The sequence below is a fragment of the Schistocerca serialis genome, chromosome 1 (assembly GCF_023864345.2).
Source record: "Schistocerca serialis cubense isolate TAMUIC-IGC-003099 chromosome 1, iqSchSeri2.2, whole genome shotgun sequence".
Classification (NCBI taxonomy): domain Eukaryota; kingdom Metazoa; phylum Arthropoda; class Insecta; order Orthoptera; family Acrididae; genus Schistocerca; species Schistocerca serialis.
In genome coordinates, this window is record NC_064638.1 from 946,656,841 (window position 1) to 946,672,159 (window position 15,319).

Consider the following 15,319-nt stretch of genomic DNA (forward strand, 5'->3'; position numbering starts at 1 on the left):
CAAAACAGTCGGGAAACATTTTCTCTGACATGGGACAAGCATTAAAATTTTGGTGCTCTCTGCTGTACAGTAGTACTGTGGCGTGATATTAAGCAGATTAATAAAAATTCACATAAAGCTTATTTTAAGAAACCCTGAAGATTATATCTGATCTATTCACCCCTCCCCCCAAGTCGTTGGGCTGGTGACGCCCTTGGTCCAATGCACACATTGCCATTACGGCCACAAGGTAACAACTGCGTTTGGAGCGATGCTGTGGCTGGGAAGCATGGACTGCTGATGAATGGTTCTGCATCATGATCCTTGATGAATCGTAGTTCTACACTACCCCAGGTGACCTTTATCAACAAGTATGGCAGTGACATGAGAAGAGGCCCCATTCTAACAATGTTTTGCAGAGACACAGATGTGTTACCCCTGGTACAATGGCATGTCATGACTTCCTGCTTCCTCATGTGTTACCTCTCATGCAACAATACTGGGGTGCCATTATTTAACAGGACAATGCTCCTCCACATGTGGCACATGTACCTATAAACTGTCTGCTTGATGTTGAGGTACTCTCACAGCCAGAAATATCCCCAGATCTATCCCCAGAAATACATACGTGGGGCAGCTCAGTTGTCAACTCTGTTGCAAACCAGTATCCAGGAAATTGAGGACCAGTTACAGCAGTTGTGACCCAGCCTGCCTCAGGAGACGATACAACAGCTCTATGACAACCTCCAAAACCAAAGAAAGAGTGCAACTTCATATTGGTAAGTAGCCTCATACAGCCAAGTTCTTTGTAAATTTGACTGTATTTTATAAACACAGAAATAACACAGCATACCATCTCAACCTATGTTCATTTCATCCCCTTCCCCCTTCCTGGATGATTCACTTTTTGTGCCAGGCAGTGTGTTTCCTTCAAAATAGTCATTATTTTTCAGCTCATTATGAGTTGTGTTTTACAACTTTGTTTTCTTCTTGTTTATGCTTTTGGAGCGCTTTCTCCTCTAATCAACACCTGTGTACAAAGCTCTTCTTTTTTAGGTTTCCATTTGCACCACAATGAAGTAATTTTAGGAAAGTATAAAAGCAAAGATCCAGATACATTTTTAAATTTGTATTTCTGCTCCAACTGTTTTCACTGTGACAGTTTTAAGTATCACGCTGCTTTTCTCTTATAAATATAATTAGTAACTGCTTAAGACTTCCATTTAATTTTGAATCACTAATAAAAATTAATTTAATAAGAAATTTACTGTTCTTACAGGAAAGGTAGGAATAGATGACACTATAATGAATGCGCATGTGTGGTTTTTGCATTGTTTGGGCACATGAGCAAACATCATAGAATTATGTTTTCCTTAAATGGATTTGCTCTAGTGCAACTGATATCTAAATTGCTTCATAAATGGTACACACATACGAGTTATTACTGTCAAGTAGTTAGTGTACTTGAATGTGCACTATAAAGTCACTGTTTGAAAGATTTTATATTAATGAACTATGTGTGAGATACCTACCTTCGTCAAGCTGCTTTATACCAAGTAGATCTAATGGTATAAAAACTCTTGAAAAGGTATCAAACTTGGTGCGATCAAGCAGATAGTTATTATATTTAGGAAACGCCAGAAGAGGGCTAGACCTGCTAGGGTCACCTGTAAGTCGTAACCCTCCACTCAGACTTGAAGCAGATGAAGACTGAAATATAATAACAATAACAAGTCTTTAGACTAGAGAGATAAAGTAGTAATTTATTTGTGCACCATAACAAGTGATACACTCATTGTGAAAAACCTATGTAGCATGAAACAAACATTTGACAACAATCAGAAATGATAAATGCATAAGTGCTAGTCACATACGCAAAAGATTCAGCTTTCAGCACAAGGGATAATAGGACTTTGCATGCACAAAATTTAGTAGAATCATATTACCAAATTACTTAAATAAAAACATGGTTACAAGAATCATTCAGTCCAACAAGAATTAAATTGGAACTGCATGCAGTTAAGAGTCCATGGAAGTGCATGGAGATGAGTTATGCTGTTCATCAACAATGTTATTACAAAATTTTCCAGTGATCTGTCTCTGTTTTGTTGTTGGTAGTCTTTAGTTTCAAGACTGGTTTGCTGAAACTCTTCACACTAGTTTATTATGTGTAAATCTCAACTTCAAATAACTGCTAGAATCTGGATCCATATCAACTTACTATATTCATGTCTTGGTCTCCCTCTATAAATTTTAATTTTAACCCTCACACTTCTCTCCATCATCAGTGCCTCAGGATGTGTCCTATCAACCGTCCTCTTCTTTTTAGTCAAGTTGTGCCATAAATTTATTTTTTCTTCCAATTCAATTCAGTGCCTTCTCTAGCCATCTAATCTTCAGCATTATTCTGTAGCACCACGTTTAAAAAACTTCTACATATCCCCTTCTTGTTGGCACTCTAACCATCCATCTTTCACTTCCATACAACGCTACATTCCAGAAAAATAGCTTCAGAAATGACTTCCTAACACTTAATCTGATATTAGCTGATAACAAATTCCACCTTTCCCGTAAATTATTTTCTCACTGTTGCCAGTATGCATTTTCTAACCTTTCTATTTCAGTTATCGCCACTTATTTTGCTGCCCGAATAGCAACACTCATCTAATCTAATTCTCTCACCATCACCTGTTGACTGAACTATGGTCTGCCAGTAAACTCAAGAGCGAGCAGTGCTTTTGTTGAGGGAAGGGGGAAGTGGCCTTTCCCGGAAGAACCCTGCCACGGCTACAGGGGCACACTAAATCAGTGCCCGTTACCTGTCTAGTGATGTAGGTTGGCGTGCAGTGGTATACATCATATCTGTTCATGGTAGTTCATGCTTAGTTGCCAGTTCAGTCGGTTAACTTTGTATACTTACTGACATACTTCGGTATCTGGAAGTGGTGGATAATCGCTCTGCATTGCAAGAAAATGTGCTGAATACAAAGAAGAGAAGCTGTTTGTGGAGTAACGAGCATTCGATCATCTCCAATGTTATTACAGCATGTGTTAAAGAGGCGACACAAAAAGAACTGTAGGCTAATATTACCAGTCCCAATCAAAGGGCTGCAATTTATGCAAATGTCCGCCCCCTCCCCCCACAATAGGATGCATAAGGGAGGAATGTGAAAATAAACTGCATGGTTAACTGGAATTGTCACAATGGAAAACTAGTAATTATGGGAGGAAATCCATCATTATAGACAGTTTCACAAAACTGGTCATTCGACAAATGACGGAGGACTTTTACATAAACCAAAAAATACTGGCAACATGACGGAAATTACTTGCTGCCGTGAAACAAAAAATTCATTTTCTTTGGCAGAAAGATGTTTTACGCAAGACACTGTGTGAAATGTGATTTACCTGGAAAAGATCTGTAAGTATATGAAAGATTCTGGTAGGTGGAATGGATATAATTGACTGGCATTGTAAGTACCTGATCCAAGTGAGGAAATTAAGGGAGCTAGGCAGAAAATTCATTTATATTGATGGAACTTGGGTGGACAACAACACTACTTACAGAAAATGTTGGCAGGACCCTGATGTGGATGGCATTATGGACAATCTTAGCAGAAGAAAATGATTATACTGGTAAATATTGGATCAAAAGATTGGTTTTTACCCAGTGCACAGCTAATTTATAAAGTGGGATGTGCAACAGGAGACTACGATGGGCAAATGAACTATGGAAATTTTTCAAACTGGATATTGACTACATTAATTCCGAATCTGCCATCGAACTATGTTATTGTTATGGACAACACTTCATATCAACAAGGAGCATAACAAAGCTCCAACTAGGCCCTAAAATAAAAGGGAAAGGACTGAATGGTTATTAAAAAATAAGGTGGAAGCTGATTTGTCAATGAGAAAAACAAAATTATTTGATTTAATTAAATAACATTAGCCAGAAGACAAAGTATTAGAAGTTAATAAAATACTTGAAGCTCATGGATATGCTGTGCTGCGAAATCCACCATACAACTGTGGCTTAAATCCAACTCGAATGGCATGGGCAAAACTCAAAAATTGCGTCAGAGGAAGACGTATTCTTGGCGATATTTGCATGACGAAGTTGCTGCAGTTGGTGAAAGAAGGTATGTAGCAATTTTCTGAGTTTCTGTTTTTTATTCTGAACTAAATTTTGCAGTAACTGAAAAAAAGCATGTACAAATACTTGTCCCAAGTGTTACAGATTTTGAAATGATAACTCGAGATGACTGTGGTGCATACTGCTTACACATGGTGAAACTTGAAAAAAAGTGACGACGACGACAATGACAGTGACACTGTTGATGATGACCTCTAAAATATGATCTATGTAAACAGGCAATGAATAATTTCTCTAAAAATGTGTTGTGTATGCTTTCAAGCTTGACAATGCTCATCCACTATAAAGTTTCTTTACTTAGAAATGTACTACATGGTAGTAAAAGTGTTAAACAGTTTTCCAAGATAAACACAATAAAATGTGATCCAAAGCAGTAAATACCTTTATCACTAGTTGTACAAAATCAGTAATAATCTAAGTACTTTATGGTAAAATTAATTAATTTTTCGCTATTAGAATGTGATCCAGTCACATAAAATCTTTGACGCTTATGGAACAGCAACATTTGAATGTATTCTGTCCCTAAATCTCTATCTCTGTTACTATTCACCTGATTCTAAGACATATTGCTTAAAACGTGTGCACAATAGGTATTCTAAACACTGCTGAAATTTCCTTTGAAACGTGTACACCGATTCTGGACTTCTATGTAAAAAGCTTGCGTGATGACTGGGTGTTAGATTAGTTAGGTATAAGTAGTTCTAAGTTCTAGGGGACTGATGACCATAGATGTTAAGTCCCATAGTGCTCAGAGCCATTTGAACCATTTTTGTAAAAAGCTTGACATATGAGGTGCGTTCACATATTACTCATTTTTTGGTAAGAACTTTATTTGTTAATCTACAGCAATGTTATTCTCTTCAAAATGTTCCCAATTACATACTACACACTTATGCCAGTGCTTTTTCCAATTCCTGAAATACTTTAGGAACTGTTTTCTCGGGATAGTTTCTAGGTCTCTTAACTGCGCATTTTTAATCCCATCCATGCATGTAAAACCACTGTCCTTTAAAGCCTGCTTTGAAATGTTTATACCACTTTTTGCCCTTGTTTTACTCATAACAGACTCACAAAAAGCAATATTTAACATTTCCAAAAATTTGATACATGTTATTCCATTTTTACAGCAAAATTTAATACAGATTTACTAATTTATTTATATACAAAACAAATAATCATTGATACTACCAAAACAGATTGGGTTGACGGAGGAGATAGAGAAGATCCAAAGAAGAGCAGCGCGTTTCGTCACAGGGTTATTTGGTAACCATGATAGCGTTATGGAGGTGTTTAGCAAACTCAAGTGGCAGACTCTACAAGAGGCGCTCTGCATCGCGGTGTAGCTTGCTCGCCAGGTTTCGAGAGGGTGAGTTTCTGGATGAGGTATCGAATATATTGCTTCCCCCTACTTATACCTCCCGAGGAGATCAAAAATGTAAAATTAGAGAGATTTGAGCATGCACGGAGGCTTTCCGACAGTCGTTCTTCCCGCGAACCATACGCGACTGGAACAGAAAAGGGAGATAATGACAGTGGCACGTAAAGTGCCCTCCGCCACACACCGTTGGGTGGCTTGCGGAGTATGAATGTAGATGTAGATGTAGAACACATGTAACCTTTTTGACAGCTGACAACAGAATAAATACTCAATATGCCTCACATTGTACAGATAGTTTTCACATGTTTATGAAGACAGTGACAAAAAAAGCAGTGCAAATTGGACTAATACAACACATGAAATTAGAAATTTCTCGTTCCTTTTTTACACACTCTTTGTGTTGCAAGAACAGTTAAGTTTCAACGCAGCCCTTCAAAGAAAACTTCTACCTTTTAGTAGAAACGCAAAGTAAATACAAACCTTAAATTCTACAGATTGATTGCACTATATGGGGTCCATTTTATGAATAGCAGTAGAGGAACATACATCCACATGAACAGGCATTTGGTTCTGTGTTTGTAGTAGAATTCTGACTTCCATTCTTATGTTAATATTATTTACTCTATAACGTTGTGTTTCAGAAGAAGCTATCATCTTTTGTGTTCATGATAGTCTTAACGCATTTGTCTAAAAATAAATGCTGCCGGGCCATATCTGTACATGGCATCGCCACAGATTTAAAGCATGTACTGTGGCAGGGTCAGTACTATGTTGTGAAACAGCCTGTAGAAGCACCTTGCGACGCAGCTGGGCAGGCAGAATGGAGACTCGCTCGCTCGCTCGCTCGCTCGCTCGCTCTTCAGTTTACTGACAGACTATACTTTCGATTATCTTTATTTTACTTTTGCTGATGTTCATCTTATAACCTCTTCCAAGGATCTATCCATTCTGTTCAACTGTTCTTCCAAATTCTTTGCTTTCTCGGACAGAATTACAATGTCATCAGAAAACCTCCAAGTTTTTATGTTTTCTCCCTGAACTTTAATTCCCTTTTCAAATTTCTCCTTGGTTACCTTTACTGTTCACTCAATGTACAGACTGAATAACACTGGAGACAGACTAAATCCCTGTCTTATATTGTTCTCTGCCACTGCTTCCCTTTCATGTCCTTTGATTCTCATCATTACAGTCTAGTTACCACACAAGTTGTAAACAGCTTTTCGTTCCCTGTATTTTATCCCTACTACCTTCACAATTTCAATGAGTTTATTCCAGTCAACAATGTGGAAAGCTTTCTTTAAATCTTCAAATGCTATGGACATAGCTTTGACATTCTTTAACCTGTTTTCTAAGATAAGCAGTGGAGTCATTACTGCCTCACATGCTCCTGCATTTCTCCCTAAGCCAAACTGATTTTCCTCCAGGTCAGCTTCTGCCAGTTTTTTTCTTTTTAAGGTAGGATTAGAGGCACAAAACTAGCAAGTTTTTTTCTCTCTCTCTCTTTTGTGAGGTGCCTGTCAGCGACTCAATGTTTCTGCTATTCTGTAAGTGATCTCCTTTACTGCTGAAGTATTTACATTCTGCCAGAATTTTTCTTACTATATTTAAAATAATATTTCAGCAGTACTCGGACCCTTCAGCACCGGCCTTCTTTGGAAGTAGAATTATTACATCCTTCTCGAAGTCTGAGGGTATTTTGACTATCTCATACATCTTGCACACCAAGTGGAATAGTTTTGTCATGGCTGGCTGGCTCTCCCAAGAATGTAATTAATTTTGAGGGGATGTCATTGGATAAAAATCAGGAGCAGGCCTCAGAGACCCTACTCGTACAATGTGGCAGTGATATTATGTCACCAGGTGGTGTTACACGCTTTTCGTAAATAAAAAAAACAGCAACCAGGTGTTGGCGGTAGGTGAGCCAGTATGCCATGTGACTCCAGGACCCAACCCAACCGCTGACACTCCATACATTCCAGCAGGTTACAAAGAATGGTGGTAAGGCTGATGGGTCGATAGCTATCCACTACCATAAGAATGATCCTGATGTAAGCAAACACATATGCCGTGATTGGTCACTGGTCATAGCACACATTCACGTGCTGTTATGCCATTGGAAGTAGACCCTAACTATGTATTTGATATTTTGTGTTATACTACTGCTGATAAAACTTTAAGACTTTCTAAAGCATTAACAGACAGCAATGGTTTTTCTGATCAGTACGCTAATGCTTACACCGTGTATTTCTTATTTTAAATCTCAGTGTATAGTCACTTTCTCTGAACAGTTCTGTGCACAATATTATGGGTAGTTCTGATCGGTACATGTTGGCTTGGTTTAAAAATACTTTCTCAATTTCTCCTTTGTATATGAAATGCCTAAATTCTTAAGTTTTCATTTTCTTTTTAATAAATTTTAGAGGCATGCTACAGTATCATTACAAAAATATCACCAGACATACAGAGTTGTGGTAGCTTAATGGATATAGTAACTGATTTATAAAAACAAGGTTGTGGGTTTGAATTCATTCTAAAATTTTTTTAAAAATATTTATTGAAATAACATTCTGTGTTGTACACCTGAGAGTAAATGGAGTGTATGGAGGAAACTCAACCTCTTTATGTGACAATGCTCTATTCACCATTCTTCTGTTTGTAAGTGGTCATCTTCCTGTACAGGAGCATTCAGTTATAGAAGTCATTCTGAAGAAACATCCGAAGGGTGCAAAGATCTTCTCCCTTTGTGAGTACTGAAGAAAATAGTGGGAAGCCTTCTGCCCCCACCCCCACCGAACAGCTTCTCAACAATCAGGTGGGCAGTCATTCTGGTGCTTCTCATTCGTTTGTGTTTCCCTGTGTAAGGTGACAGTGGCTAAAACTGTGTTACATTCTTTTACTCTTATGCTTTTGTTCTTGTTCTCTTAAAATCAAACACTGCTCTTACAGATAAATTACTGTGTTTATGCAAGTATTTCTCTGGTGCTATTTTTAAGGTAAAATATGGTTTCTGCCTGGTGCCTTAAGATGTGTATTACTGCATATTAACTTATCCCTTTTAAAATTTAAATGGCATTTCAAGTTTTATTATTTGTCTACTGTTTGTTGATTTTTATTATTTACCTGCAGGTGTAATGTTTGGTCTAATGTGCTTCTGAATGTTTCATTTTAATACTTTTGATGCAAATGATTTCAGTGTTCCAACATTTCCAAAAAGTGTTAAAATAAAGAAACTGGAAACAGATTAAATGAAGAATTATTAACATTCTGTTTCAGAATGTCAAACAGAAACAAATAAGCTTCTATCTGATCATCTGCAGTTGCTCTTGTCACTAAAGGCTTGATAGACCTGCTTCCCTGTTTAAATGTGCTGATAAAGTGTTGTGTGTTGGGTTATCTTTGCTATGTAATGCGGGTGAGCTACACAGCCACATAAAATATTAATTCATTATTGTACCTGACTACACACAGCTAAAGCTGTGAGGTGATGACAAATGTGGAAGAATACACAGCATAATGTTTACATCAGGAGTGTTCTTATGATTAATAGTCTATACTCCACAGGCCTTGTTTCCTCTTGGGGTTTCTAGTGCTCTGTCAAATTCTTCTCACAGTATTGCATTTTTCATCTTATCTTCATTTACCTCCTCTTCCCTTTTTATAAAGTTTCCTTCAATTTTCATTTCCCTTGTACAGCCCCCCTTCCATCCACTTTTCAACTTTCCTTTCCTTGTTTAGTACTGGTTTTCTATTTGAGCCCTTGATATTCATACAGTGTGTTAGCTGTAAGTTGGCCAATCGGCTCCCTAGATCTAAATTGGTCCAAGTCAGAAGGCTTCAGTTGGTAGTCATTTGTTTTAGGTCACAGCCAATGTTATCAAGCTTGCAGTACTGTTTGAGGCAGCCATTGTTGTCCGCTCGGTTACTGTTTTGTACTTTATCCTATTTCATATGGTTTCGATTCCCTGTAACACGTGTACGTGCTTGTTACAGTTAGGAACTTTATTATGCATGTCAATACATATGACAATTTCAGTTTTGATTAACAACATTTGACTGATTTTTACTTCTGTGCATGACTTCTATTTGCAGAAGCATGAAGCACAGGTCAAGATGCCTGCACTGTGGGAGACAAACACGGCCTGTTAACCCCCACACAGCTCCTCACCCTGCAGCAGTGGTCTATGAGGGGATTGGGTTTGCTTCCACCATTTCCCACAACCCATCTGGCAAATGGCTAAATTGCAGTTAGCACAATACACAGGTGCTTCTCCTTCCTATTTTCCTACAAGAGGCATCTATTTTTCCCCTAGTCAGGCATAATTCTACAGCCTCCCATTTTTCATTTACCCATTCCTGCTTTGCCATTTTGGATCACCTGTCAATTTTATTTTTCAGACAGCTGTATTCCCTTATGTCAGTTTCATTTGCTTCATTTTTATATTTCCTCCTATTGTCAGTTACATTCAGTACCTCCTGTGTCATACAATGATTCCTTCTAGAACTTGTTTTCCCCCCCTATTTGATCTTCTGCTGCGTTCACTATTTCATTTCTCAAAGCCAACCATTCTTCTTCTGTTGTATTCCTTTCCCTCATTTCAGTCACCCCCTAGTAAGTACCACTGTGTCAGTTAGCTCTTTTGATGATGTAATGGATGAACACACAAAAAAATCTTCTCACCAAGCAGCAGCAGGGGAAAACACACACACACACACACACACACACACACACACACACACAGATTGACCTTTCACAAGCCAGTGGCTCTTTCTTCTGGTGGAAGAGTTGAAGGGGAAGGAAGAGCGGTAAAGGGGAAGGACTAGAGAGGTTTAGGGAAAAGGACGCAGTTTAGAAAATTCAGCTAGAACCCCAGGTCGGGGGTGACTTACCAGATGGGGTGAGAAGGAAAGACAGACTGTTGGGGACTGCTCTGGACGAGATCTGAAATCTTGAGAGCTTAAGAGTGGAAGACAGGGTAATACGCAAGACAGAGATTAGTACTAAAACATTGTGCACGAGTTAATAAGAGTGAAAAGCTAAGCGCATTGTAGGTAACAGGGTTCGGAGGGGAGATGGCAAAAAACAGACAAGTCAGAAAATGAAAGATGTAGGAAATGGAAGAGGGATGAAGAAAGCATTTATTCACAGTAACTGCTCCTTTCTTCACTCCATTTCAGTTTTCTACATCTTTCATTTTCTGACTTGTCTATTTTTCGCCATCCCCCACCTCTTTTGCATACAATGGACTTAGCTTTCCACTCTTATTAACTCGTGCATGATGTTTTAGTAGTAATCTCTGTCCTGCATATTACCCTATCTTCCACCCCTTAAGCTTTTAGGATTTCAAATCTCATCCAGAGCAGACCCCAACAATCAATCTTTCCTTCTGATCCCGTCCAGTAAGCCTCCCCTGACTCGGGGTTCTGGGTGACTTTTTTAAAATCTATCCATTTTCCTAAACCTCTCCAGTCCTTTTTCTTTGCCCTTCTTCCTTCTCCTTTAATTTTTCCACCAGGAGGAGGAGCCACTGGCTCCGAAACCTTGTGAAAGTTCAATCCTTTTGTGTATGTCTTCCCCTGCCGCCGCCTGGCGAGTAGATTTTTCTATCTGTCCATTTATATTATATTATCAATAATTGATTTTGTTGTTGTTATCTTTTGATGATGTGTAGCATTTTCTGTCCTCCTATCACCACAAGCAGACACACATAGTCACTGCTTGTGTTGAGTTTTACCAGTGTCATACACAGCCACAGCAATCGTATCGAGTTTAGGCGGCCAGACTTCATGACTTCAGTCCGAGTATCAGGTCATTACTGCTAAATGTCAAGAGTGTTATGTAGACACCATGGTCCACAATGCAATCATTCGTTCAGCCTCAGATAAGGTCCACATACCCTTCAGTTTGAGGACCCTAACTCGGAAGAGGTTGACTATTGCACAGTCATTCAAGGTCTCCCACACTGTAGGCCATCAGTTAAAGGTTGGTGTGATGCCACCATTGTTGAAAGCATGCAGCCTAGTGCAGTGGGGGAAAAAGAAGCCAACTTGGCTGATGCAGACAAACAAGCCATCAGCAGCAGGGACAGTAAATGCCATTTCCTTCAAGTCCCTCTCGTTTAATGCAGCATGAGCAGGCATCCTGCCACATGTGATGGGCCTCTTGGTGATGTTAAAAAGAAGAAGAAGAAGAAAAAAAGAAAAGGGTACACACTGGCAACCTGTCAATCTCAGTCCTCCTCAAGAGTCATTGCAGGAATCAATGGATAGTGATATTCACACTGTTTTGTCATCATATTCGCTGTTGGCTGCATAACTTTTTATTGAAGTTCAAGTGATGGCTCAGCTATTATGCCTACAAGCTGACACAGAAGCCTCCGTGCCCCTATTCAATTCCCAGATGTACATCATTCACAGGTCCTCACTGTTGGTGCATGTAAAATATTGCTTGATAAACTATAACGAACAGCATATTCCTGACATGGTTTACAGTTCAGCTGCCCATTCTGTTATGTACTTGGCTGCTAATGATGCTAGTACCGAAAATTTGTTAAGATTAGATGCCTCTATTACTTTTGGCTTTTCTATTATGGATGGGATACACCAGGTGTCAGACCAAGTGCCCTATCACAAATTGGATTCCACATGTTCTGAGTTTTCGGATCTGTTTTCCCCAGGGTTAGGGTGTGCAAAAAATTTTGCAGCATATGTCATCCTCAAACCCCCTGCCCACCTCTTTTTTTGGGCACAGCCAGTGCCAGTAGCTCTACACGACCAAGTCAAGCTGGAAACATATCACTTATCATCATTAGGAGTGATTAGACTGACTTCCTAGTGAATGGGCTACAACCTTAGTGACTATAGAGAAGCCATCTGGTCAACTCCAGCTCTGTGACGACTTCAAGGTCAATACTGATGCACAGGCAGTCACAAACATGTACCCCTACATCGTCTGCAGGAATTGTTCACATAGTTGGCTGGGAGTAAATTCTTTTTGAAAATTGACTTGGCCAGAGCCTACCTTTAGGTTCCGTTAGACGAAATATCAAAACAGCGTCAATGGGTAATGTTTCGGGTCACTAGTACACCTGCCATCTTTCACTGTTTTTGAACAAGTTACATCAGTTATCCCGCAGTGCCTCAACTACCTTGATGATACTGTCATGACAGGTAATACCATGGAGGGCCATCTACAAAACCTCCCTTCTTTGTTTACTGTTCTACAGGCTGTGGGTCTCAAATGTAATTTTGCTATGTCTCACTTTTTACAGCTTTCCATTGTTTATTTGGAGCCATCATGAAATTCCCCGGCAGAGTATGTGCTGTATGGACCAGCATACAGCTTTTCCCTGTATGTGCAAGCCTCACCATCATTCTGTGCTATATCTAGATACAATAATTTAAAACTGAAAATGAAATGTTTAAGACATATAGCAGCCAGGAGGTCTCCTATTACTCTAAAAATAATATTTAAGACCTTCTTTTGTTCTAAAAATGTAGTGACCCCTGTCATAATCTATCAGGACTTCAGACATTCCAAGGAAAGGTGTTGTACTACCATAAGTTCATTCCCAAAGCAACTACTATCATCCACCCCTTACATCTCCACAGGGAGACATGCTCCTTTCATTTGGTCTCCCTCTTGTGAGTGTGTTTTTGTGCAGGTCAAGGATAGTCTTCACTCCGTGTTGTGTCTTGGAATCTTTCAACATGGCAAGCATCTGGTCCTGGTAATGGATATGTCTCAGGGCAGTTCTGGCTCACCACCATTTAGATGGTTCTGAAAAGCCTACTGTCTTTGCATTGAAAACACTCCGCTTAGCTCAGCAACATTATTCTCAGGCAGAAAAAGAAGCTATTGGTATTCTCTGTGCTTTAAAAAAATTTAGTCTGAATTTGTATGGTATAAAATTTCATTTAATTAACAACCATAAGCCCTTGGGTTCCTTGTTTGGCAAATCAGCATCCTTACCAGACAAAGGTGCTTACTGTTCTTGTCCCAGTATAATAATGAGACCCATTTTTATCCCACATCACAACTTGTGAACATGGATTTTCTGTCCCAGCTCTTCATAGGCCCTGACCCCTCATTCAACCAGTAGCAACTGCTTTGTTTTCAACTGGATATGGTCAGTGAGGCACACAGTGGATGGTTTCCTTGTCACCAGTCCCTGTATTGTTGCTGCCGTGGCGAACAATCTGGTGCTCTTGCAGGTCGAACATGATACAACAGGGATAGCCACCTGTCCTTCTGGCTGGGCATCGGACCTGCTCCAGAATTTTTATGCGCAGCACTATCAAATGGTTCAAATGGCTCTGAGCACTATGGGACTTAACTTCTGAGGTCATCAGTCCCCTAGAACTTAGAACTACTTAAACCTAACTAACCTAAGGACATCACACACATCCATGCCCGAGGCAGGATTCGAACCTGCGAGCGTAGCGGTCACGTGGTTCCAAACTGAAGCGCTTAGAACCGCACGGCCACACTGGCCGGCACAGCGCTATCGCCTCTCCCTCTTAGACAGCATTATTCTCCCTGCTTTGTGGTTCCAGGGCCCCTGTGGTGGGAGGTCCCCCACTTACTACATTAGTGTCCCTGGGAATCTGGTGCACAAAATTGTTCGCATGTCGCTGTCAATCAGTACGTACAACATCTTGTCAGTGTCTGCCACCAGCATTCAGATTGTAGGCTGTGTCTCACACTATTTTTTCGTCATGGCCGGCCCCTACAAAGGCTTGGGAAAATGAGTACACATTGATTCTGCTGGTCCCTTTTTTTAGACACTTTCTGGTTAATGGATGTTGATGTTCTTTCTCATTTCCCGTATGTCATTCATTGTCCTTCTGCGATGGCAGAGGCAAATGCCAATGCCCTGTCAAGATATGTTCTCCACAGGAGGCTTGCTTTGCACCCTGGTTTTGGACAATGATCCTTAGTTTATGGCACAATCTCTCAAGAACTTTCAACCACATAATGTAATTCAACACATCACTTCACCTCTCTTTCATCCATAGTCAAATAGTGAGGCGGAACGCTTTTCCCGAGCGTTTAAGAAACAGACACCCAAGTATGTAAAAGACTTCCAATCAAGGAGGCTCTCACATTTTTTTTTATGCTCTTACAGAGCAACAGCAATTGGAATCAAGAGTCTTATCAAGTTCCTGCATGGCCATCAACCATGGGTGCCCACAGCACACCAGTCTCAGACGGAGGTTTTGGATGGTGTGCTTGCTGGATCCCAGCTGTTGTCAACATCTAGCATGATTACCATTTCTTCATGGTTCACACCAACAATCGACTCGTGGCATGCCACAAGAACCATCATGGGCTTTGCACCCATTTTTCATTGCCCTTTCCACTACAGGGATCAGACAGACCTGGCTGTGCTTGCCCACCCATGCATTGGGGGTTTTGTAGCACCAGTGGCACCTCCCACTGCGCAGAGCCAGCCCTGCTGTTAGCCGGCATGGAAGCCAGGTCTCCATCACCAGGGAGTACCCTCTCCAGTCCACTGTCATTGCTGCATGTATTGATGGCCCTCGTCGTGGACTCTGACACCCAGAGGCTTCTGCCCCCTATTACCAGTCCTGTCAGCATGTCATCCTGGGGTCCTTGGGTGGCTGGGATGCCATAATCCCAATCACAGATGGCATGGACACCTCTGCAGTCACAGCATTTTGGATGGCAAAACCTGGTCCTCCCCCCTCCACTCTGCCCAGAAGGAAGGTGGTGTGTAATAACCAAATGGTTACTACACCTACTGCCTACAGCCGATGTAGTGGGATCATTATGGCAAGCATTTGTC

At 40.3% G+C, this 15,319-nt stretch overlaps 1 protein-coding gene across 1 annotated transcript in view; it reads right to left on the minus strand.

The window, feature by feature from the left end:
- Nucleotides 1-15,319, minus strand: part of LOC126412603 (protocadherin-like wing polarity protein stan) — a 345,349-nt gene that overhangs the window by 114,559 nt on the left and 215,471 nt on the right. The window contains exon 30 of the mRNA XM_050082273.1: nucleotides 1,512-1,689. Within this exon, the coding sequence (XP_049938230.1) occupies nucleotides 1,512-1,689 (178 nt within the window). The remainder of the gene's footprint in view (nucleotides 1-1,511; nucleotides 1,690-15,319) is intronic.